Source organism: Rhinolophus sinicus, chromosome 1, assembly GCF_057876585.1.
Source record: "Rhinolophus sinicus isolate RSI-liver-muscle chromosome 1, RSI-T2T, whole genome shotgun sequence".
NCBI lineage: Eukaryota > Metazoa > Chordata > Mammalia > Chiroptera > Rhinolophidae > Rhinolophus > Rhinolophus sinicus.
The window spans coordinates 204,601,081-204,625,319 of NC_142501.1; the positions used below are offsets into that span (position 1 = coordinate 204,601,081).

General features: G+C 44.4%; 1 protein-coding gene across 2 annotated transcripts in view; it reads left to right on the top strand.

Annotated features, from left to right (window-relative positions):
- QDPR (quinoid dihydropteridine reductase) overlaps positions 1 to 10,483 on the top strand; it is a 49,283-nt gene extending 38,800 nt beyond the window's left edge. For both annotated transcript variants that reach the window (XM_074321676.2, XM_019744440.3), the window contains exons 3-7: positions 867 to 963; positions 3,090 to 3,230; positions 6,922 to 7,030; positions 8,154 to 8,237; positions 9,827 to 10,483. In XM_074321676.2, coding sequence (XP_074177777.2) covers positions 867 to 963; positions 3,090 to 3,230; positions 6,922 to 7,030; positions 8,154 to 8,237; positions 9,827 to 9,932 — 537 coding nt within the window. In that variant the 3' untranslated portion in view covers positions 9,933 to 10,483. The remainder of the gene's footprint in view (positions 1 to 866; positions 964 to 3,089; positions 3,231 to 6,921; positions 7,031 to 8,153; positions 8,238 to 9,826) is intronic.
- Positions 10,484 to 24,239: the final 13,756 nt, after the last annotated feature.

Here is a 24,239-nt window from a genome sequence, read left to right on the forward strand (position 1 = left end):
TAAAGTGTAGGGGGAGGAAAGACTGGTTTCTATTGCTAAAGCATTCTCTTTGAAAGTAATTTGAGGCCTCAGAAATTGCTGGGGAAAGAGGTCAAGTAATGGAATCTTGCTGCTGAGAGAGACATTATCTTGTGATAAGTCTGAAGACTCATCATAAGGAAGCAATCGGAGGCATCATCTCAGCCATTCCAGAGAAATATGGAAAAGGGTCGTGGTTGATGACAAGGATCTCCTGTCTCGCCAGATTTTTGTTTTAATAAATTATAACAAAAGGACATGTGTATACTTGTATTTTCAACTTTAAAAATTTCAATCAAACAGAAATAGATTAGTAAAATGAGCCCTATGTGCTCAGTATTTACCAACATTTTGCCATTGACTATATTTTTAAAAAAAAATAATTCCTCTTTGGCATTTTCTCTTGGAGTTGCAGTTAAAGGGATTTTTGTGTTGGGGGAAAGTAGAATTATCTCAGGTTATGATTCTGTGATTTGCAAAGAAAGGCAGGAAAGAAATATCCCAGAAGGTTAGCTGCAGACATTGGAGCTTTAGGTGATTTAAAAAAAATCTTTTCCTACTTTATTAATTGTTTTATTCCCGGAATGCTTATGTCCCCACCCTTTAGAATGTTCTAAAGAAGATTGTAGGTTGCTTTATAAAAATCACATTGAAATGTAGTTGGGCTTCACTATCCAAAATGCTTGGTATATGTTAGTTCTACATCTAGTTTTCAAAGTGTTAATTGCCAAGTACTATTAATTGTCTTAAAAGGAAGTAAAAAAAAATAAACCAAGGTATCTGTAAAGAAGTCAGCCTGTTTAGGTTTACTTGACAACTTATGCATATTTTTGTCCCTTTGGTTTAAGGTGACTGCTGAGGTCGGAAAGCTCTTGGGTGAAGAGAAGGTGGACGCCATCCTTTGTGTGGCTGGAGGATGGGCCGGAGGCAATGCCAAGTCCAAGTGTGAGTCCTTTTCTGAATTAATCATTCATTCTGCTCTGCTCTTTGTCCAGTGGGCATGGATTGGGTCTGTACCATGTGCCGGGCCAGGTGTCTTCCCACGTGTCTCCCAGAATCTTGATAGTAACTATGAGGAAGGGATGAGCAACCCATTTTACAGATGAAGAAAAAACTTCCCATACAAGGGGTTACGGGAGGGGCACACTGAGTTTGAAGTTTAAAGTAGAGGCAGAATGAAATCAGCATTGTTCCTGCTCCAATCTTACAGGGCTTATTACTGGGAACTGCGGAGTGTGTATGAAATGGAAAGATTCTGAAGGTCAAAAGGACTCAAAATTGAGCTTTGTTTTTTCCTTTTTGTTAAAGCTGAATACGTTTTCCAACTTTTTATTATGAGTATTTTCAAACATACAGAAAAGTTGAAAGAAGAGTTCAGTGAACACCCCATTCCCTCCATTTAGATTCAGTAATCGTTAATGTTTCCTCTGTTTGCATTGTCTGGCTTTCCTGTGAGTGTGTGTGTACTTTGTGCATTTTTTTGTTCAGCACTTGAAAGTAAGTTGGCACTTTAATGTATTTCAGCATCATCCCCCAGGAATAAGCCCATTCTCCTACATTCCCACAATACCATTATCATATCTAAAAAAATTAACAGTACTTCTGTAAGATTAATAGTATCCAATCCATATTCAGATTCCTCAGTTTATCTCCTATCTTTTATAGTTGTTTCTTTTTTTTTTTTTCCCCTGAACATATTCCAGTCAGGGCTTATGTACTGCATTTTGTTGTTGTTTTTAGTCTCTTAATCTAGATTTTTTTTCTTTCCCTATGTTAAACTTGGTGAGTCAGGGCAGTTTTCATATAGAAAGTCCTGTATATGGATTTGTCTAACCATTTATGTAAGTTATCATTTACCTTGTTCCTCCTTTCTGGGTATTTCCTTTGAGCTGGGATTTAGGTTTAGGGACTTGCTTAGATTCAGGTTGACTATTTTGGAGGCGAGACTTCTTCCTGAGTTATGTGGACTTCATGTTACTCATGGAGGGACTCTCACCATGTCAGATCGACCTCTCCATCCGTAGCGATGCCATATTGGATGCTCGGTTAATGTGGTAGCCAATAGACTTCCATTGGAAAGCTGCATTTTTCTGTCTGCAATTAGTAAGGGACCTGTGGGAAGGTACTTTGGCATCGTGTGTGACTATCCTGTTCCCAAACACCTCGAGAATCCTAAATTCCTAAAACCTAATGATTTTAAGTATCCATTGATAATCCCGGCCTAAAACAGTTATCCCAATGGGGTTTGGAAATGGTAGTTTTCTAGTACTATCATTCCTTCTACATTTATTAGTCAAAGCTGTTTAAAAGGAATTGATTTTCTGTGAACCACATTTAAATGTGAAACTGGTATTTTGTGGGGCGATCAGGTTGTTGAAACCCCCTGATAGCCTCTTGTGTATTTTGGGAACAAGAAGTGATAAATCTGGGTCCATTGAGTTTTTTTTAGCAGGGAAATGCAATACCTTGGTTATGACTCCGTGAAGACCCCTCCTGTATCAGGAGGATTTTCTTTCTGGATCATGAGTACAGCCTTGTAAGCGGGGGCAGGGAACAGCTGCCCAGCTCGGAATGTGACTTATGTTACCACCTGTTCCTCTTTACATTTCTAGCAAGGCCAGAGAGTTAAATTAAGTGTGAAATGGCTGTTATCTCAGCTTTCTTTTAAAGAGTCTTAAAAGTGGCATTACATTTTCAGCCATAAAAAATGTGGGTCTGTATAAAAGTACTCTATGTCCATGTGGTAATGGTTCATCAGATTCTTATCACGGGTAAAACCTGACTTAGACGTAGGTTCTTTTTACAAATCTAATGCCCTTTATAAAGTAGAACAATCTCAGAATTAAAGCCAGTCCCACATATCTGTTAACGGTCCTCATTTAATAGCTAACATTTTACCTGTTTACAGATGAGGAAGGCCTGTGCTGCTTGTACTAGACCTTGTTGTGGTCAGGGGCCAGGAGAGCGGGAGTGGCTGTCAGTGCCTTGGGTGTCAGGTGCCATGAGTTGCGCTCACCTTTCAATTTCTTTGCTGCAAATGCTGAGCTGACATACTGTTGTTTTCACTTCAGCTCTCTTTAAAAACTGTGACCTGATGTGGAAGCAGAGCATGTGGACGTCGACCATCTCCAGCCACCTGGCCACCAAGCACCTCAAGGAAGGAGGCCTCCTGACTTTGGCCGGTGCCAAGGCTGCCCTAGATGGGACTCCTGGTAAGACTTCATTTCCCGATCTGTGAAATGGGCATGCTCATACTTGCTCACTGGGGCTGCTGGGTACTTCCATGAGATGAGGAATATTGAAGCCCTTTACCCTCTGAAGTGCTTTTTGTGGGTGCATTTTGCTTCCTTTAGGCCTGAAACTTTTTAGAGGGAGGACTCCTGATTCTTTCATCTGCATTGTCATCATGTTCGTGGTTAAGGAAGCTGTAATCTGGCTTATTCACCTAATACCCACTCGGAATGAATGGTGTAGCAGCTATTCATTAGTCAGTAAACATGGATTATCATCAACATACTGTGTCCATGGGTCCCAGGGAAGCGGCTCGGCAGCTGAAAATAGTGTGGGCTGTACAATAAGAGAGTCTGGGCATAGATTCTTCACCCTAGGTTTGTGGCCTTGAATGAATTATTTATCTGTTTGACCACATTTCTGCTATATTCTCCTTAATTGTAAATAGTGACAGTAGCATCTCCCTTGAAGAGTAGCTTTACAGTAAAGCATCACAGGTACTGAGAGTAGATATAAAGTGCCCAGCACATGGTGAGTCTTCCAAGAAGTCACTTCATTTCACATGTATTGTCATTGAATCCTGGGGTCTATGTCGGTAGTATCTTCTTCAATTTACAGGTAGGAAAACCAAAACTTAGAGAGATTCGGTCACTTGTCTCAGTTTCTACAGTGACTCCGTTGCAAACTTCCTTTGAACCAAAACCCTGATCAGTTCTAAATTATGCGCTTTTTCCATTATATCGTCCAGATACAAGTTTCCTTTGTATTTTTTTACTTTCTCTATTAGTTTGCTAGGGCTGCCATGACAAAGGACCACTGGGTGGCTTAATCAACAGAAATATATTTTCTCACAACTCTAGAGGCTGGAAATCCAAGGTCATGGTGTTAGCAGGGTTGCTTCCTCCTGAGGCCTCTCTCCTTGGCTTGTAGATGACCATCTTCTCCCCGTGTCCTCACGTGGTCATTCCTCTAGGGATGTCTATGTCCTGATCTCCTATTATAAGGACACCAGTCAGACTAGGTTAGGATCCATCCTAATGACCTGGTTTTAATGGAATTATGTCTTGAAAGACCCCATCTCCAAATCCAGTCACATTCTGAGGTACAGGGAGGCGTTAGGACTTCAACGTATGAATTTGGGGGAGGGGACACAATTCAACCCATGATACTCCCTCTCGTATAAGGGTAAAGGAATTTTAGGGGTTGGGGTGTACCGCCCAGAGGCAGAAAGTGTCTACCTCCACTGCCTAAGTTAAACACTTTAAAAAAAAACAAGGGAGCTGTTTTTGAACCTTGTGAGTCAAGTGATAGAGACCTTGAGCACCTTTTTCAATATTAATGTAACTCACTGAACTGTGTGGCTCCTACAAATCAATAGTTTTGTGCCATTCATTTTCTTACTACGTTTCTCAGAGCATATGATCTTACAAGTCATGGCTATTGCAATCATTAAAGCTGTGTAAATGTCTGGTTGATATCTGATTTTTATTAAAGGTGACATAGAGCAGAGGCACTAGAAAGTAAAGAGAGAAATGAGTAATAGCTTGACATTTAAAAAAGAAAACCCTAGGACTGAAAGACTAATTTTTCTAAAGGACAAAACAGCCTCCTACTTTCCTTGGCTTGTAAATATCCTTTTTTTTATAGTTTTGGATACTGGTTAAGACTACAGGTTCTGGAACTATACACATTGGTTTTCTATTGTGGTTTTGCCACTTAATCACCATGCAATATTTGGCAAGTTACTTAATCTCTCTGAGCCTCAGTTTTGTCATCTGTAAAATGGGGATAAGTAATAAAAAATACCTCCTTTACATGGTGATTGTGACTTGTAAACAATTTAATAGATATAAATGGCTTAAGTATGTCAGGGAGTCAATAGTAAATGTGAACTATTATTATTATTTACTCTGGGTTTGTTTTGGCTCAGCTAGCCCTGCTTTTGATCTTAATAAGTATGTTCATCTTTAAGCTCTGAGATATCATTAAATGTATTTGAGTCATGAAATCTTTCAACTTTGATTCAGAACCCAGAAAAAATCTGGGGAAATCTACATATAATTTGAAAGTAAATGATGAAGAGACTTAGTGGTCCATCTAACCCAAGAAGAGTTGTTGAAAAATGAAGTGTTTTTTCTCTTGGGGAGATACTGAGAAAACCCCCATCCCTGTATTTCCAAGGCTGTATTTGTAGCTTCTTTACTATATTAAAACAATAGTGATCACTTTCGTTTTGCTGTGTTTAGAAATCAGTCTTGAGGGACTACAGTGATCATTTTTATAATTAGGAGGAAAATATTTATCATCTTAATGAAATTTCTTTTTTCATATCTTGCAAGTGATCCCCTTACCTGTGTTGTGTAGAATTCTATAAAATTAAACCATTAGGGTTGCTGGTTGTTTTCTTGCTTCATCAGAGTGCCCCCCACCCCGTCCCCCCGCCATTTTGCCCCCCCTCAGCCCAGACGCTGAATGGAATAAAGAGAGAGCCCTGGGTGTTACTGGGGCTGGGGCTGGATGAATGAGATTCATACACTGGTTTCTGTTAATTCCTGCAGAGTTCGTTAGCCATCTTTATACCACTGTTGGCCTCCTGCCCCTGATTAAACAGAGAAGCCGGGGATGGTGAAATATTCTGCTGTGCTTCGAAATACCTTTTTGAGATCTTGACCCTGTTTTGTAATTCAAGGTTGCTGTTGAAGCTGTTTAGTGATTGGTTCCTCAGCTGGGCTGTGGTCCCCACCTCCCCCCGGACCTTTGATGCCTCCTCAGATGTTATACTTTCAACAGAATGCATGCTGGGAGTTTTTAAAGACCTCTGGAAGAAGTAGTGGTTTTTCTGAAGGAGGGCAGGTGTTTACAGCAATTCCTGTTCTTCTTTGTGGCCTTTAGTGAACATGCAGCTGAGTGCTGTGGGGAATGTAGAGAGGAGAGACCCCACTCCTGCCACATGCCTGTGGGGCAGGCAGAAGGCTAATAAAAAGCATGCCTTGCTTCAGTCAGCAAATATTCACTGATTAGTGGGAGCAAAGGCAGACTAATAGGCAGCAGGTATAGATACATCGAAATTGCTCAAATGGTATACTTGACACGGGGGGTTGGACTAGAGAGCATATTACTTCTATTAATTTGATGAGAAACATTTATTGAGTACCTACCCTGTGCAGCACCCAGAATTAAGTACTTTATCCCCATTTTGCAGATGGGGTAACTGAGGATTAGAAGGGTTTTGAGAAGTTGCCCAGGATTGCTTTACCGGTAAGTGGAAGGAAGAGCAGGGATTTGAACCAGTGCAGCCTGACTCCAAAGCCTATGCTCCAAATGACAGCTCGATTTTGCTCACAAGCAGTTATTGGTCCAGGGGTTCTTACCTGGCCTTTCTCCCCTTGGTCGGCCTTGATGCAAGTGTGTGTCAGTCTGGGCACGTAACTCACCGTGTTTGGGCCTCGGTTTCCTCAGCAGTAAAAATAGGCTCTACCTCATGGCTTTTGCGATAAACTTTAAGTGCCAGGGGAACATTAGGCATACTCGAAATGTTTATGTCCTTTCCACTCTCTCCATAGATGCCCATCCTTCTCTTCTTCCCGGCCTCCTCTGGACCCTGGCATGGTTGCCTTGGGACACACCAGTGGCGGCCAGTGGTCCCTGACCCATTTTCTCCCCATTTCCCAGGGATGATTGGCTACGGCATGGCCAAGGGCGCCGTCCATCAGCTTTGCCAGAGCCTCGCGGGGAAGAACAGTGGCATGCCGGCCAGGTCTGCGGCCATCGCCGTGCTCCCGTAAGTGGTTGGGGCGTCTCTGCCGTCCTCTGCCCCACTGCTGAGAGTTCACAGGTGTCCTAGAGTCAGTCGCTTTCCACCAGGGACCTATGTGTGTCGTCCCCTTGGCTCCTAAGATTCACCAAAGACCCTGAAGAGCTTTGTTCAGGTGTGGGAAGATCCTGGGCGGGCCAGAGTGGTGGACTGGCTGATGGGAGGGTCTGTGTTTCTTTCTTCTTTTCTTTCCTTCCCTCCATCTGTCCCTCTTTTCCTCCTTATTGAAAACAGCCTACACATTCTGTTTTAATATCTGTCATCTTTCATGTCATTATAAGGTCAGTGTGGAGGAGAGACTGTACTTAGTCTTTGTGTGGTTGGGGGAGTCTGAGGGAGAATATGGGACACAGTGGGTGACGGTCTTATTTGTGCTCAGGAAGAAGGTCCCCATGCAGCTGTTTTAGTTGAGGCAGCTGCTCTGGAGGCAGAGAGTTCCTTCTTACTGGAAGGATTCCGGCACCATCGGGCTTGTCTCTTGCCTACAGTCATATAAAGTAGGCATTGGGACCGCTAGGGGACTGGACTGCCTGGCTGTCTTTTGTCTGTGAGCTTCTGTGATCCTGTGACCTGTCCCACAGCTATTCTGAGTAATTCCCGAGGCCTGAATGGTCTTGGGAAAGGCATACATAGCTGAATTCTGTGGTCTCTTGCTGAAAATCATAAGGTTTCATGGAAAACAGCCACAAAATGAAGGAGGAAGCTGTCTTTCCCCCATATTTAAAGGTTTATTATCATACACTTAAAAAATCCTGAGAAATGAGTCTGCCACATTTTAGGGAGTGAGTGAACATGTACACAGTAAAGCAGTTTACTTCAATAAAGGCGGTATCTTTTAAAAAGGCAAAATGCAGCTCTTTTCATTTCATTCCTGTCTGCCTAGAGGGCGAGTCACAAAACACCTCGCTGAATCATGCTGGGCTGTGACCTCTGTAAGTGTGGGTGGCTTCCTGGCCTCTCTCTGATTATCTTCATGTGATGTCTCCATGTAAATGCTGCCACCCTGGTGCCAGAGGCTCTGAGCAGGCTGGGCATCCTGCGGTTGTGATAAAGGGGAGGCACAAATGACAAGCCTGTCTCTGCACCACAGGGTTACCCTGGATACTCCGATGAATAGGAAATCCATGCCCGAAGCCGACTTCAGCTCCTGGACGCCCCTCGAGTTCCTCGTCGAGTGAGTATCACGGTCGTAATGTCAGTGACGAGGCAGCGTCCAGCCCCCTTTCTCTGCCTCTTTTGGGCTAGAGGGCAAGCCCGTGTTCTTTGGGGGAGGGGTACCAAAAAACTTGTCCCAGGTCACACAGAGCCAGGATCTGACCCAGGCAGTGACTGCGGAGCGTGTGCTGGCCTCTCTCTCCTCCTGTAGCATGTGTCATGCTTAATGCTGGAACGTGCAAAGAAGAAATTGGAAGTTGTGGTGGACACCAGGCTTTGAATTGTGTTTGCATTTGCAGTTTTTTAAAGGCCAGTACTCCCAATACCTGAGACACACTGACATAGGACCTGGGTTCCAGATGGAACATCTGAAGGTCATGTGTCTAGTCAGTGCCGACCTGCAGGGGGTGGGCTGGACAGCCATCTTTTGTTCCGGAAATCATGTCCATCCATTTGTGGTGTTTGAAAACTCACATGACAGGTTGGCATAAAGTTTGCTTTGCAGTGTCTGTGAGCACTTGACCTTCTTTGTCGTCCATGGCTAGAATGGCATTTTCTCTCCCCTACTCCAGACTGCTGACGAGGGAGCAGGAGAAGTAAGACAGTTTATAGCTTGCATAAGTAACATGCACCCCGACACACCCAGGCGTGACTGGTCTCCTGCAGAGCTGTCCCCCACGCTCTGCCCGGCCCCCAGAGATGGGGTCACATATTACAGTAGTTTCGGGAGTGTTAACAGTGCTTTGTATTTTGAGCCTGTGTAACTACTTCCCTTGGCTGGTTCAACCCTTAGAGTGAGAGCTCGACTGACTTGACAGTTAAACATTAACTCTCGTCCTGAAGGTTACAGATGGGCACTAAAGAATATCCCAGGAACTCTTTAGTGCTTCCTAGTTAAAGAAGGTTCAAAGTCCCAGCTGGGGGATTGTTAAAGGGGATGGCATATTCAACACCCAAAAGAAATGTTTGAAAAATTACCAGCTACTTGTCCAACCTTGTGAATTTCTTAGGATTTTTATATCTGTCTTCTTAGAGGAGGTCTTCTTGACTCCTTCAGGCAGGGTTAGTTGCCCCTTGCCACACAGTTCTTAATGCCTCCATTCCATCATTTAATGGGTTTTAGTGTAATAGTCTGTATATATATATACACATACACACACACTTTTTTTTTTTTCATTTGCTTGGCCCAGCCATAGGTGCTGCATAAAAATTTGCTAAAACAAAATGAATTTTTTCTCCTTTTTTCTTTTAAATTTCTGGGAAGGCGATACAGCAAAGCATAAAGTATTGTGCACGTGCCTGTCTCTTTGAATGAACTAATTAAAGGCTTTTTTAATTACTTAAAATCGTATCACTGGGTTATAAAGGATTCCAACAGTACAGAAAAATACAACAATGAGCGTTAAAATCTCTCCAAATCCTGCCACTTAGTGATTACCGTGAGTGAAGTGCTGAAATCCCTGGGGAGCTGGGTATGTGCCATGATGCCCTAGTGGCTTTTTCACAGCTGCTGCCGTACCCCTCCAGCCCCCCAAGCCATTGATGTGACCATAAGCATGTGTCCAGATTTTTGCTTTTACAATGTAAAGCTTTTCTTCTTTGTTCTAGAACTTTCCACGACTGGATCATAGAGAAAAACCGACCAAGCTCAGGAAGCCTAATCCAGGTGGTAACCACAGAGGGAAAGACGGAGCTTACCCCAGCGTATTTTTAAGCTTCATTTCAGTGCCTGCGAAGGGGCTGCCTGAAAAGTCGTTACCTCCATGTAGCTGAGTCTGGCCCTATGTTTTCTGTAGCCCTGTTCGTGGTACCAGCTATTGAGACCTATATTTCTGTCACCTAATGTGCATTTGCTCTCCTAAGACAGTGTAAAATGTTCATGTGAAATAAAAACGTGTGGGTGAGGCTTCCGGTTAGTGCCATCAATCTGCGTTGACTGCCTAAGTTTTGGAGGACTGTGTCGGCGTCACGTTGCATTGCTTTTGAGACTGTGTGTCCCTGACAATGGCTGTTGGCTCACCTAGTTCAGAGATTTGTTAGTATCGGGGACCTTTGAGGGCCTGAGTTCTTTTTGAATGTTGTGTTTATGTCACAGATGTAGTTTCTGAAGCCTCAAATTACACTGCCTTGAAACTCCTTTGGTGGTGTAAGCAAAATCCAATGGACTCCGTTAAGGTATCTTTTTCCTGTGCAGTTGCCAAGTGTGCAAGAGAACCACTTGTGATATTTTTGGAGTTTATCTTCCAAATAAATGCACTTCATTTAGTGTGTTGTCTTTAATCAAAGTTCGTCTTCGACATAGATGAATGCACTAGAATCATGAGTCTAGTGTGGTGTTCACAAAAGGGAGTGGACTCAAACCCTAAAATATGTTTCTTCAACACGGTGACGTAGGCAGGATTCCCTCTTGGGCGCATCAGAACCTGAGAGTGGTGGGTTGACCCCGTGCGTTTAGAAGCAGCGCTCCATGTGACTGATAACAGGCTGTTCTGACTGAGAACTACTGATCTAATCCAACCCTTCATTTTACAGATGAGGAAATGGAGGCCCAGAGAGTCAGCTTAGCATCCTCACTGCCAGTAAGTGGCAGCAGGAAGCCCAGAAACCTGGGCACTATGCGGCTGCTGTTTATAAAGGCCTTTACCATGTGATTTCTTTTCTTTTGATTCTTAAAAAAAATTTTTTATTGAGATAAAATTCACATATGCATAATATAAAATTAACCATTTTACAGTGAAAAATTCAGGGCATTTAGTATGTTCACCATGTTCTGTAACCACCACCGCTGTCTAGTTCCAAAACATGCTCATCACCCCAAAATGAAGACCCACATGCAGGAAGCAGTTACTCCTTATTCCCTCCGCCTCCAGCCCCAGGCGACTGCCAGTCTGCTTCCTGTCTCCAAATTGTCCTGTTCTGGACATTTCATAGAAATAGAATCATGCACCATGTGGCCTTCGTGTCTGGCTTCTTTCACTTGGCATGTTTTCCAGGTTCATCCCTGTTGTAGCAGCTATTAGTATTTCATTTTTTCTTTTAAAGATTTTTTAAAAATATAGCTAACATACAACATTATATTGGTTTCAGGTGTACACCATAGTTATTCAACATTTATATAACTAAAGAAGTGATCACCGTGGTAAGTCCAGCAACTGTCTGACACCATACCATGCTGTCACAATCTTATTGACTATATTCCCTATGCTGTATATTACATCCTCATGACTTACTTGTTTTATACCTGGAAATTTGGACCATTTATTGCCTTCACACTTTTACCCCTTTTTAAATTTTTCAATTGCAGTTGACATGCAGTATTATATTGTTTTAATTTCAGGTGTACAGCATAGTGGTTAGACATTTGTATAATTTAAGAAGCGATCCCCCTGACTAGTACCCCCCTGGCAGTATACATAGTTATGATATTATTGACAATTAACCTATACTTTATATCCCTGTGACTATTTTGTAACTACCAATTTGTACTTCTTAATTCCTTTACCTTTTCACCCTGCCCCCAAGCCCCCATCTATCACCCCAATAAACCTAGTACCATCTGACACCGTACATAGTTATTACAATCTTACTGACTATATTCCTTAATGCTATACCCTACATCCCCATGACTACTGTGTAACGAGCAATTTATAGTTCTTAATCCCTTCCCCTTTTTTCATCTATAGCTCAAACGCCCCTCCCATCTGGCAACCATCAAAATGTTCTCTGTATGAGTTTGTTTCTGTTTTGTTTGTTTATTTTGTTCTTAGATTCCACATATAAGGAAATCACATTGCATATCTATCTTTTTCTGACATGCTTCATTCAGCACAATACCCTCCAGGTCCATCTATGTCACTGCAGATGGCAAGAACCCATTCCCTTCCATCGCCGAGCAGTATTTCATTGTATATATGCACCACCTACTCTTTATCCATTCATCCATTGATGGACATTCAGGCTGCCTCCATGTCTTGGCCACTGTAAACAGTGCTGCAATAAACATGAATGCACATGTCCCCTCGAAGTAGTAGTTCGGGTTTCTTTGGATAAACATCCTGAAGTGGGATCACTGGATCCTCTTTGGTCTCTCGTTATAGTTTTGTTTTACAGTCTATTTTGTCTAGTATAAGTATTGCTACGTCAGCTTTTTTGTTTCCATTTTCATGAAATATCTTTTTCCCATCCCTTTCAGTCTGTGTCTTTCGATTGGAAGTGAGTCTCTTGCAGGCAGCATATGTAAGCGTCTTATTTTCTTACCATTCAACCACCCTGTCTTCTGATTGGAGCATTTAATCCATTTACACTTAAAGTAATTATTGATAAATATATAGTTCTTCCCATTTTATTCATATTTTTTATCTTTTCTTTCTTGTCTTAAGGAAGTCCCCTTAACATTCCATGTAACACTAGTAGTTCAGTGGTGAGGATCTCCTTTAGCTTTTTCTTGTCTGGGAAGCTCTTTATCTGTCCTTCTATTCTAAATGATGGCATTATTAGGTAGAGTAATCTTGGTTATAGGTCCTAGTTTTTCATCACTTTAAGTATTTCCTGCCAATCCCTTCTGGCCTGCAAAGTTTCTGCTGAGAAGTCAGCTGACAGTCTTATGACAGTTTTCTTATAGGTAATTAATTGCTTTTCTCTTGCTGCTTTTAAGATTCTGTGTCTTTAACCTTTGCCATTTTAATTATGATGTGTCTTGGTGTGGGCCTGTTTGGATTCATCTTGTTTGGGCCTCTCTGTCCTTCCTGCCACCAGTACCAGGTCTGCGGTAGCTCCACAAAAAGCCAGGGCTCTCCGAGACCTGCTGCCACTGCCAGCTCCCATGAGATTCAGCCGCTGGTAAAGCTTTCTGCAGTACACAAGTTGGGTGAGGCAGGGTCTCAGTGAGTCAGCAGAGTGGAGCAGCTGAGTTCACCAGGCCAATCAGACTCAGATTTGGCCTGTGGGGGAGGGCTCAACACAGGAAAGATGGCACCAGCCTGCCGGCTGCACAGGAAGAAGGCGCCACACAGGGAAACTGGGGACAGTCCCTCTAGTCCTTGCCCTGAAGTTCCACATCTCAGTCTCTCCTGACACGCCCAGAGTCACCGTCCTTCTGCTGGAGCCCAGGGTGAGTGCCTGCGCGGGCCCTTTAATAGGATGTCTGGGTTTCCCCCAGCCTTCCCACCCACCCGGATGGTCGGAATCCCCAGTTTTTCACAGCCAGTTGTGGGGGTCCTCTTTGCAGCACCAGTACTCCAGGCTTGGGGGTCTCGTGTGGGGAGCTGGGGTCCCTTGCTTTTTCGTGGGGAATAACTGTGGACGAGGTATCTCTCCTGATTTTCAAATACCACTTATCAGTGTGGAACCAGCCTATTTTGCGTCTCTGTCCCTCCTACCAGTCTCCACGTGGCTTCTCTATATCCTTAATTATAAAACTTGTTCAGCTAGACTTCAGATGGTTCTCCAGGTTGATTGTTCTATAATTTAGTTGTAATTTTGATGTGTTCATGTTATGAGGCAAGCACAGCATTTAGCTACTTCGCCATCTTGGATCTCCTGTCATTCCTTTTTGTGGCTGAATAATATCCTGTTGCATATACTACAGTTTGTTTATACATCCATCTGTTGGAAGACGTTTGGGTGGTTTCTGCCTTTTGGCTGTTGGGAACAGTGCAATTCTATACATTCATGTACAAGTATTTGAGTACCTGTTTTCAGTTCTTTTGGATATATACCTCTCTCCGAGTGGGGGTGCTCAGTCATCTGCTAATTCTGTGTTTAACTATTTGAGGAGTCTTGATTCTTGACACACTTCAAGGTGATATCTAAGTTTTATAGGAAATAAGATGGGGACAAGAAAGGTAGGGCTAATTTGTTTAAAGTCACCTAGTGCGGGAGTCTCAATGTTTGTCTCCCCCACCCCCAAATTCATATGTTAAAATCCTAATGCCCAATGTGTTGGTATTAGGAGGTGGGGCCTTTGGGAGGTAAGCCCTCATGCATACAGTTAGCACCCTTATAAAAGTGGCTCCAGTGAGGTCCCTAGCCCTTCTGACACAACGAGAAGTCTGTGACCTGGAAGAGTGCCCACGCAGACCCTGCTGGTGCCCGATCTCAGCCTCCAGGACACGAGAAAGAAATTTCTGTTGTTTATAAGCCACCCAGTCGTTGGTATTTTGTCATAGCAGCAGGAACTGGCTCAGACACCCACCCAGTAGAGAGCAGTAGAGCTGGGACCGCATCACAAATGCAGCTGTTTGCAGCACCTCCTCCCCACAAGTCACGCACCACCTCACATGTCCTTCCATCTCGTCCTTCCAATAACACCTAACCTAGGTGGTTTCCATTTTTCAGATGAAGAAACAGCCCCGTGAGTTAAGTGGCTTGCTGAGGGTACAGTTAGTTTCAGGTGAGCTGGTAGTTTTCATTCCACTTAGAAACCAGAACTTTTCATTGATTACTTAGGTGTATTTCCTTTCCTCAGGCCTCACAACCTGGTGATGTGCAAGGGGAATGTAGGGGAATGTGAGTGAGGAAGAGGGGACGTTTTTTCTCCTATGCTTTAGCCATTCATTCAACAGGTAATTTTTGAGTGTGAACTATGTAGCAGGCATTAATCTAGGTGCCTGGGAAATACAGTGAGTTAAATAGACAAAGACCTCTGCCCTCAATAGTTTCATTCTAGTGGGGGTGGGGGGACGGCCCAATACATATTATAATGTAATTTGAATACATTAAGGATATATGAAAAGGCTGACCTGTGGGAAAAAAGAACAAGGTAAGGGGCTAAGGAATACTGGGAAGGGTGGGGGGGGTTATGATGTCAGATAGGGACTGCCTGTTGGTGTCCCCCAAAGTTCACATGTTGAAGCCCCAACTGTGATGAGGAAACTCCTATTTTTATGTCCATTTTACAGTTGAGAAGAGTGAGACACAGACGTTACTTGCCCAAGGTCACACAAGATGTGGTGAAAGCCAGGATTTGAATAGGCATGCAGACTGGAGTCTGTGCCCTCAGCCACTATACTATGCCCGTGCTTTGTGCTGGTCTCAGCCTATCAGTAATCAGTGTTGTGGTTGGACTCATGGTTCTTATTAGGATTGCAAGATGCCCTTTGGCAATAACCATCAAAAAACTTTGGGGGAAAAAAAAAAGAAGTTTATTACTTACAGGACTTGGAAATTACACAGCACACCTGAGGCCACACAGCAAGGGGGGAAGGGGAGAGAGAGAGAGAGAGAGAGAGAGAGAGAGAGAGAGAGAGAGAGAGAGAGAGAGAGAGAGAGAGAGAGAGAACTGGGATTCTGCTTTTATTGAGGTTGAGGGTGGGAGCCTAGGGTTTCAAGGACTCACTCTTTATGGTGAATTTAAAACATGAGTGGGAATTTAAAACTTGGGTAGAGAAAACAAACAAGTAGCCCAAATGGTCAGTTATTGAGTCAGCCAAGATTTGTAAAACAAAGGAGCCTGGCTCTTTATTTAGTTGTGTGTCTGGCAATGTGTTTATTGCAGACAGGCTTCGAAGTGGATACCTCTGCAGTCAAAGCTTAAGCCAGGCCTTTGCATTCCAAGGAAGAAAGAAAAAACAAAACAAAACAAAAAACCCAATGTCAAGGCTTACACTGTAATCAGCCTGCAAATCAGCCATACAATTAGCGTAATTTAGTTGTGCCAATAACAAATATAATGCCATTATTGAAGATGACATTTTCAAATAATTCTTAGTGATATGAGAACATTTTCATGGTGTAATGGCAAGTGAAAGGCAGGATGCATGATATATGTTATGACATAATAGGATGTGACCCCAATTACATTAAAACGCATTGTACTGTATTTTGTCAATGTGATGGCAGACCTTTGTCTATTTCACTGTCACTGAGTTGTCTTACAGTCGATGCTGTATCACAGTGTAATCGACAGTGTTCTTGGTGCCCATGAAGTAATGGTGTAACTTAGAACCAACAATGTTTTAGGTTCAGTGAAATACTGTATACAGGTAGGTGGGAAAAAGGGGAAGAAAATACACCAAACTATCAGGAGTGTGGCGTCTCTGGGCTGTGGGTGATTCTTCAAATTTATGCAAATGAGACGAATCTTCCCCACTGGACTCTGCTTTCTGTCGGAGAAGCTTGGTTTGCTTCCTTTTGTTATCACTTAGTTAATTATTTGTCCTCATTTGTTTATTGTTCATCTTGCCTGTTGGACTGTAACTAATAAAGGCAGACCCTATTTATTTTGTACAACCCTTCACCCCACTGTTCAGTTAGCTGAGTGGTCTCGCCAAGTACTTGACACATAGTTGTGGCTGGAAGTGCTGATTCCTTGACTGGCTCCTCTTCTTCACTCCTGAGTCTGTGGGGATGATGAGAACTATGTGCCAGGCACCGTTGTAATTCCTCCCATTGTTTATTTCATCTTCACAGTGACCCTGTTATGTGTTGTTACTTCCCCCATTTTACAGGTGAGAAAACTGAGGCATAGAGAGGGAAGCCTCTTGCCCAGCTCATGGCTGTGAGTGTTAGAGCTGGGACTCCTACTTGGAAGGGTGGCTCCACACTCTGAGCTCTTCATTAGTCTTTCCTGAGTTTGGGGCAGGTGGGGGAGTTGTGCTCCCGGAGGTTAAATAACTGACCTAAAAGAACACCACTGATCACTGTTCCAGGTGGGTGACGAGGTGGGTGATGGAAAAGGAGGGAGTGGATAGGGCATGACACAGTCCCTCCCCTCTCCTGCGTTCCCCTGGCTTTCACGCCCTCCTGTTTCTTCCTCCCATTTTCCTCGTCTCTGGGTCCTCACTTCCTGAAAAATGGTAAGATTTTATACAGCAATAGTTGCCCTACAAAAAGGTACAGCATAGAGTTAAATGCTATATAGAAAAGGTAAAGCTCTTTTTAAGATCTTTGCTGAATTCCAGCTGATTCTTAGCTAAAGAGGAATTGTGGTTTAGCAGGACCACCTGTTCTGACTCCCAGCACCCTCCACCCCGAAGGGTGTTTGTCTTCTTCCCTGCCTCCCGTTGCTGGCTACCTCTTCCTCATTCCACAGTGTGAGCATCAATTCCCGGGGAAAGCCTATCCTGGTCCCCTGACGAGGTTGAATCCCATGTTACGAGCATTCATAGTCTTTCCAGAATTGCAATTTTATCCTTATTTGTGCGGTTGTGATGAACGTCTGTCCCCCCTCAGCCTTTAAGTTCCATGAGATCAGAACAGTGCTGTGTGCTTGTTTGTTTCTTAAACTCACCCTCATCATCTCCAGCACAAATCACTGCCTGGCACAGCAGAGGGGACACACAATACTTGCTGAATGGGAAGAGTACCCTGGAGCAGGGGAGGAAATCACAGCCCTCCTTAGAGGGCATAGGCTACTGTGAACCTGGCGGGGTCTGCTTGACCTTGAACCTTGTCTGCTGTAATGGCCTGGGGCTTCAATCCCCTGCTATGATAATTGTGACTTATAATAAGAAATGTGTATTTGGCGTTAATCCTTGTTTCTGGCACAGTGTTCCTAAAACCCTTGGAATTTTCTCAGTGAAGAGAGCAACAAAAGGTGTCTTTTCTTTCAATAATGAGGTGACTTTGGGCCAAACCTGAGGTTTGGGGGCTGGTTGCCAGAAGAACCCAACCTCAAAATTAGATGTTTGGAGGGGCTGGTCCGGTGGCTTGAGCGGTTGGAGCTCCGTGCTCCTAACTCCGAAGGCTGCCGGTTCGATTCCCACGTGGGCCAGTGGGCTCTCAACCACAAGGTTGCCGGTTCAATTCCTTGAGTCCCGCAAGGGATGGTGGGCTCTGCCCCCTGCAACTAAGATTGAACACGGCACCTTGAGCTGAGCTGCCACTGAGCTCCCGGATGGCTCAGTTGGTTGGAGTACATCCTCTCAACCACAAGGTTGCCGGTTTGACTCCCGCAAGGGATGGTGGGCTGCGCCCCCTGCAACTAGCAGTGGCAACTGGACCTGGAGCTGAGCTGCACCCTCCACAACTAAGACTGAAAGGACAACAACTTGAAGCTGAACGGCTCCCTCCACAACTAAGACTGAAAGGACAACAACTTGGAAAAAATCCTGGAAGTACACACTGTTCCCCAATAAAAGTCCTGTAAAAAAAAAAAAAAAATTAGATGGTTGGAGCTTTCAGTCCCACCCAGAGGTCAGGGGATAGAGGCTGGAGGTTGAGTAGATTGCCAGTGGCCAAAGATTTAATCAATCACGTCTATGTACTAAAGCCTCCTTAAAAACCCAAGGATGGGATTCGAAGCGCCTCTGCCTTGGTGGACTCGTGGAGATGGAGAGAACAGGAAGCTCTGTGCGCCTCCCATGTACCTTGCACTGTGCATCTCTCCCATCACGCTATCCCTGAGTTGTGACCTTTTATAATAAACCAGTGACCTAGTAAGTCAAATGTTTTTCTGAGTTCTGCGAGCCACTCTAGCAAATTAATTGAACCCAAAGAGGGGGTCTTTAGAGCATCCCATCTATAACTGCCTGGTCAGAAGTACAGAAACAACCTGGACTTGTAGGGTCTGACGCTGTCACCAGATAGATACCGTCCGAATTGAGTTGAGTTGTAGGACACCCAGCTGGTGTCAGAAAATGGCTTGGTGTCCGGAAAACACCCACATGTTGTCATCGGTGTCAGAATCCTTTCCTGCCATGCTCCTCTTGTCATATCTCTTCCTTAGTCTTGTGCCAGAGTGAGGCAAAAGACTGCATCTAACGAGGCACAGGAAGACAGGTACTTTGGGCCAGGTGAGGATGCCTGGGTTGCAGGCTCTCCACGCTGTCATAGTCTTGTCCATTTCATGTGAGGCCAGACTCGGGTGAGTCCCATGCCTCTGCTTTTAGGGAACCAGCGTGAACATCAGAATCGGTAAACTTGATGTTGAATTCTCTTTAGCTCTCACTTGTGCTCTAGCCTAAACACTCTCAGCTGTTCCTACAATGGTCTAGCCATTCTTTCCTATCTCCAAGAGGTGGAGACAAGCCTTGTGGGGGAGAGCTAATAATTTGATGCTTCTTTGAATGACTATGAAAAATACCTGCTGTGGAGAAATAGATTTTTGGTTAATAAAAATTTCATGCAGAATGCTTTTCTTTCTTTTTTTTTTTTTAAACTAATTTATGTCCACAGACCCAACCTTTTAAAAACACTTTTGTAGCACCACTTTTTGCTAGTGTTTATTCTGTCATTCGCACTTTTCTTATCTGATCATCCAAACCAGACATCCCAGGAGGCACATGAAAGAGAGTGCAGTTTAGGTAGTCAATAGCTGGCAAGCAGCAGAGAGGCAAATATGATCTGAATCAGAATTTCAGCGCATGGTGACAGTGGGCTCTTTGCTGCCTGCGACTGACTTCAAGTGCGGGGAAGGGGAACACTCAGATGAGAGGAGTTTAACAAATGTCCACTAGGTGGCGCTGTCAGCTCAGGTGAAAGTGTGATTGGCTTCGCTACAAGCGACTCCGGTGCATGTCAGTGCACCCTTAGAAATGGATGCTCTGGACCATTTCCTAGCTCAGATCCCACAGTTATACCTAAACAACTTGTAACTAGAAGATGAATAAGTTCTGGAGATCTAATGCCCAGCATAGCGATTAGAGTCAACGACATAGTATTATACACTTCAAAGTCGCTAGGAGACTAGATCTTAAATGTTCTCACCACAAAAAAGAAACGGTAATTACATGATGTGATAGAGATGTTAACTAACACCACGGTGGTAATCGTGTCGCAATATAGCCATGTACCGAGTCGACACGGTATACATCTTAAACTTACACAATGTTGTGTGTCAATTATATCTCAGGAAAAACAAAACAGTAAAACAAAACCCAGCTTTGCCGTGATCATTTCACCCACAAGGCTGCAAGCTTCCTGGAAGCACCAAATGTCAGACTGTCCCAAAGAAGCTGCTTCAGTCCTTTCCTTCCTCTAACTTTAGTCATCAAAAGGGTTACCCAGAGAGCTTGTTAAAAATGAATTCCTGGAGCCCTCACTAGTTCTGAATCAGGAGCTGTGGGGTGAAGCCATGTTGTCAATTGCTGGGTAACAAAACCACCCCCGAATGTGGTGGCTGCACAGAACAGTATTTACTACCTTTCACAGTTTCTGTGTGTCAGGAATTTGCAAGTGGCTAATTTGGGGGTTCTGGCTCAGGGTCTCTCATGAAGTTGCTGTCAGATGTCAGCGGGGGTTGCATCATCTGAAGCATTTCCGAGGATGCTGGCAAGTGGGTTCCAGGAATAGCTCAGAACAAGAAGGGTGTCCTGCCCTGGGTCAGATATATTCAGGCACAGATGCTGCTGGGAATGGGAGCGTTTTAAATGCTGGTTCTTTTGTTGAATGCCTCCCAGGTGGGGTCCTGAACATAGTTTTCTTCCCCAACAGGTGTAACCCTCAGCCCTCAGCATCCATTGCTCACATCTGTGCTGCGTCTCTTTGTTCTTTCAGGCTACTCTCCTGGGCAGTGTCCCTTTCAAGATGGCTTGAAGTGGACTCTCCTATGTCCCACATCTGGCCTGTAGGAACTCTTTGCTTTCTCTCCCGTCCCTTCTCTGACAGTGAAGGAAAAGGGGAAATGCCACAGCTCCCCAATAGCTTTCTCCCAAGGCATTATCTCTACCTCTTCGGTCTCTCTACTGTCATAGGCTGGAGGTGGGTATGCAGGGACTCCGATAATGGCTTCCCAGTCTCGTCATGGGCCCTGTACAAATGATCTGACACTCTGCTTGGTAATGTGGGAACTTGGTACCTATCATGTTCTCTGCTGGTGGGCGTCAACCCCAAAAGTGACAAACCAAGTCCCTTCCGACATCCTGTTCCATCTCTCCATACTCCAATTGTAAAGCTTCCCTAAATACCACCCTTGACCATGATGGGTCTGAGCTCAGGATCCATCCCTCTCTTAGTCTGGGCTGCGATAACCAAATACAGCAAGCTGGTGGCTTATAAATGATAGAAATTTCTTTCTCGCAGTTCTGGAGGCTGAAAGTTCAAGATCAGGGTGATAGCATGGCTGGGGGAGGGCCCTCTTCTGAGCCCCAGACTTCTCATTGTATCTCCACATGGTAGAAGGGGCTAGGGAGCTGGCTAGGGCCTCTTTGGTAAGGGCACTGATTCCATTCCTTTGAGCTCCTGCCTCATGACCTAATCACCTCCCACAGGCCCTACTTCCTAACACTATCATGTCAGACATTAGGATTTCAGCATATGATTTTGGGGCGAGTTGGGGTGGGGACACAAACATTCAAACCATTACAATCTGTGAGAGCCAAATCTTTCCTGTCTTGGATGGTAGCAATCAGGTTAGGAGCCATGTGTCACCCTGGACCACTCTTGCTGTCCCTCCCATCCTCCATCTAGTTACTCCCCAAGTCCTGCCAATTTTACCTCTGAATTATTCCTTGACTGTGTCTCTGCTCTGCCTCTGCTCTCCACTCTCCTGGCCTTGCCCCAGCTCAGCCCTTCATCAGCCTTTTCTCCATCACCGATTGGACTAATTCCTCCTAGACCCAGTGTAGCCACTCACGCCAGAAACCTGTATGGGGTGAAATCCCATCTCTTGCACCAAACGATCCCTCTTCTGCTCCTGTGACTTCCTGTGCTGTCACTGGACCATTCTTGTGGCCAGCCATGCATGCTGTCTGCCTGCGTTTTATTTCAGTCACTGCTGGGGCTGCCAGCTCTGAGCAGGTGCAAGCTGATGCACGTCCTTGGCTAGCCTGCCTGTCTTGCCTTCTGACTCTCAGCTTGCCTGAGCTCGAGGCGTGGGATGCTGCAGAAACGTGCTGGGTACCTGCACATGCACACACCTGGGCGGGGGGCGTTAACACTCTAAGGACGTTTGCAGCATAGAAGCTGGTAGATAAATGTCCTCTCCTCTGTCCTTCAGGCAGTCAGTATGAGGCACATTCCTTGTGGCTTCTTAGAGAATGCCCGTGGGATCAAGCCCCAGTTGCCCACGACCCAGCTTCACACGGCACCGTGTGTTCACTTTCCTTCCTGCCCGGGTTCACTCTTCCCAGGGCCCCCTCCTCATCCCTATCCCCTAGGACCACTTCCCCACATCAATTCCTCTACACGCCCTTATCTTAGGTTTGTGTTTGGGTGGGGGGGGGAGGATCTCAAACTATCTTTAACTTTACCACTGCCTTTGCCAAAATTAAAAGTATAATTATTTGTTTATATTTCTCTTTTCCACATGACTATGAGGCCTATAAAGTCTGTGCCTTATTTATCATCCATGTGGTTCATAAAAATGCTCATTAAATAAGTGGTTCAGAGGTAGAAAGGACATGATGAGATTACAAATAGCAGCTAAAGGGTACTGGGGTGTATTACATTTGTGAGATACTTTTCATGCTTTATATCACTTAACTCTACAACAACTCTCGGTGGTAGGGTCTATTATTATCCTCATTTTACAGATGAGTAACAAGCTTAGGGAAGTTAGGTGACTTACCCAGAGTCACACGGCTAGTGAGAAAAGAAGTCAGGGTTTTGAACCCTGGTCTGATTCCCAGGTTAGCTGCTTGTCAACACTATGATTGGGGAATTATGGAAGCTTGTTGTTATTAGAGCATAATGTGCTGGCAGGGAGTGTGTGGAGAAGAGTTTGTGTTTGTTGGCAGGGGCTGGATCATAACGGATCTCTGTCGAGTGATTTTTGTCTTGCAGGCAATAGGGAACCTCTGAAAGCCTAAAACATTTTCTCATTGTGAGTGTTTCCAAGTTTGCTGGTATTTTAGAAAATAGAAGCAGTTTGAAGAATATCCACAAGAGGGCAGGCGTTGGCAATAAATGAAAAGACTTGGTGTTGGCAAACCAGCATGTGAAACTTGGTTCAATGTTGGTTTCCTCGTGGGCCTCTGTTCAGCTCTCTGAGTAGATCTAAGATCGATACGTAACCTCAAGCATTGGAGACTTGCTGCTGTTCATTCTGATTTTTTTCTCCCATCTGGCCTTCCTTTCTCCTTTACTCTCACCTTTTTTCTCCTGTATTCCTCTTGTTTACTTTCTTCACTGAAGTGGAAAGCCTGGTTAAAAAAAGCAGTGGATGCTTCCTAAACAGCGCCAAGCCTGCAATATCTTAAACGCTCAACCCGCAAACAAACAGATGACCACACACATACACACACACCCACGACCACCACAACCCAACCACCACCACCACCACAACAATTTAGACTGCTAGAGTGTACACCAGCCACCAGGAAAAGGTCTTATCCCCTGTCACTATGTCAGGAGTCCCTTCAGAATTTCTGTCACTTCTGCATACTGAGGAATACTTTTTGATTGCAATGAGGCTTTACTAACATTTACTGAATACCTACTATGTGCTAGACTTGCTGCTGGGAGATGAACATATGTTATTTCACTCAATTTTCACATTAATTCTTTAAGGTAAGTAGGGTTTCCCCTATTTACAAATAAGGCACTTGAGTCTCAGAGAGGTTAAGGTCATGCGACTGGCAGGCCACAGAACCATAATTTAAGGCAGATGTTGGACTTCTACTCTAGTGTTCCTCCCTCAAACCCCACTAGACGGCTGGATTTATCACCATCTCCCTTTGCGAGTATAGTGTGGGGAGATGGTAAGCAGCTTTTTTCTTTGATGTCAGTTAAGCTCAAGGCATAGATACTCCAGAGGGAACAAAGAGGGATAGGGAAACAGGGCTGGTCATTGCTCTAAACTTCAGCTGTCTGATTCCAAGCAGAGGCTGGAGGGCTCAGGTAAGAGGAACAGATTTGGGGAGCAGGGAGTGGAAACCTTTGGCTAACCCCGTGGTCTGTGATCCCTTGCTCAGCCGGGGACTGTCCTGGATAGTCCTGGTGGCCAGAGTGGGGCTGAGGTCCAGTAGTTATTTTTTCCACTGACCCCGTGGTACAGAGCGGAAAACTAAGGACTAGGGGTATTAAAATGATCGGTCTAAAGCCAATGAGAGGAGGAGCCAAGTGTGGAAGTCTGGTCTTTCATCTTTGGGAACCTGAGGGCTCTCTTACACCAGTTTTCCAAGGTGCATGTGTGCTGATCAGT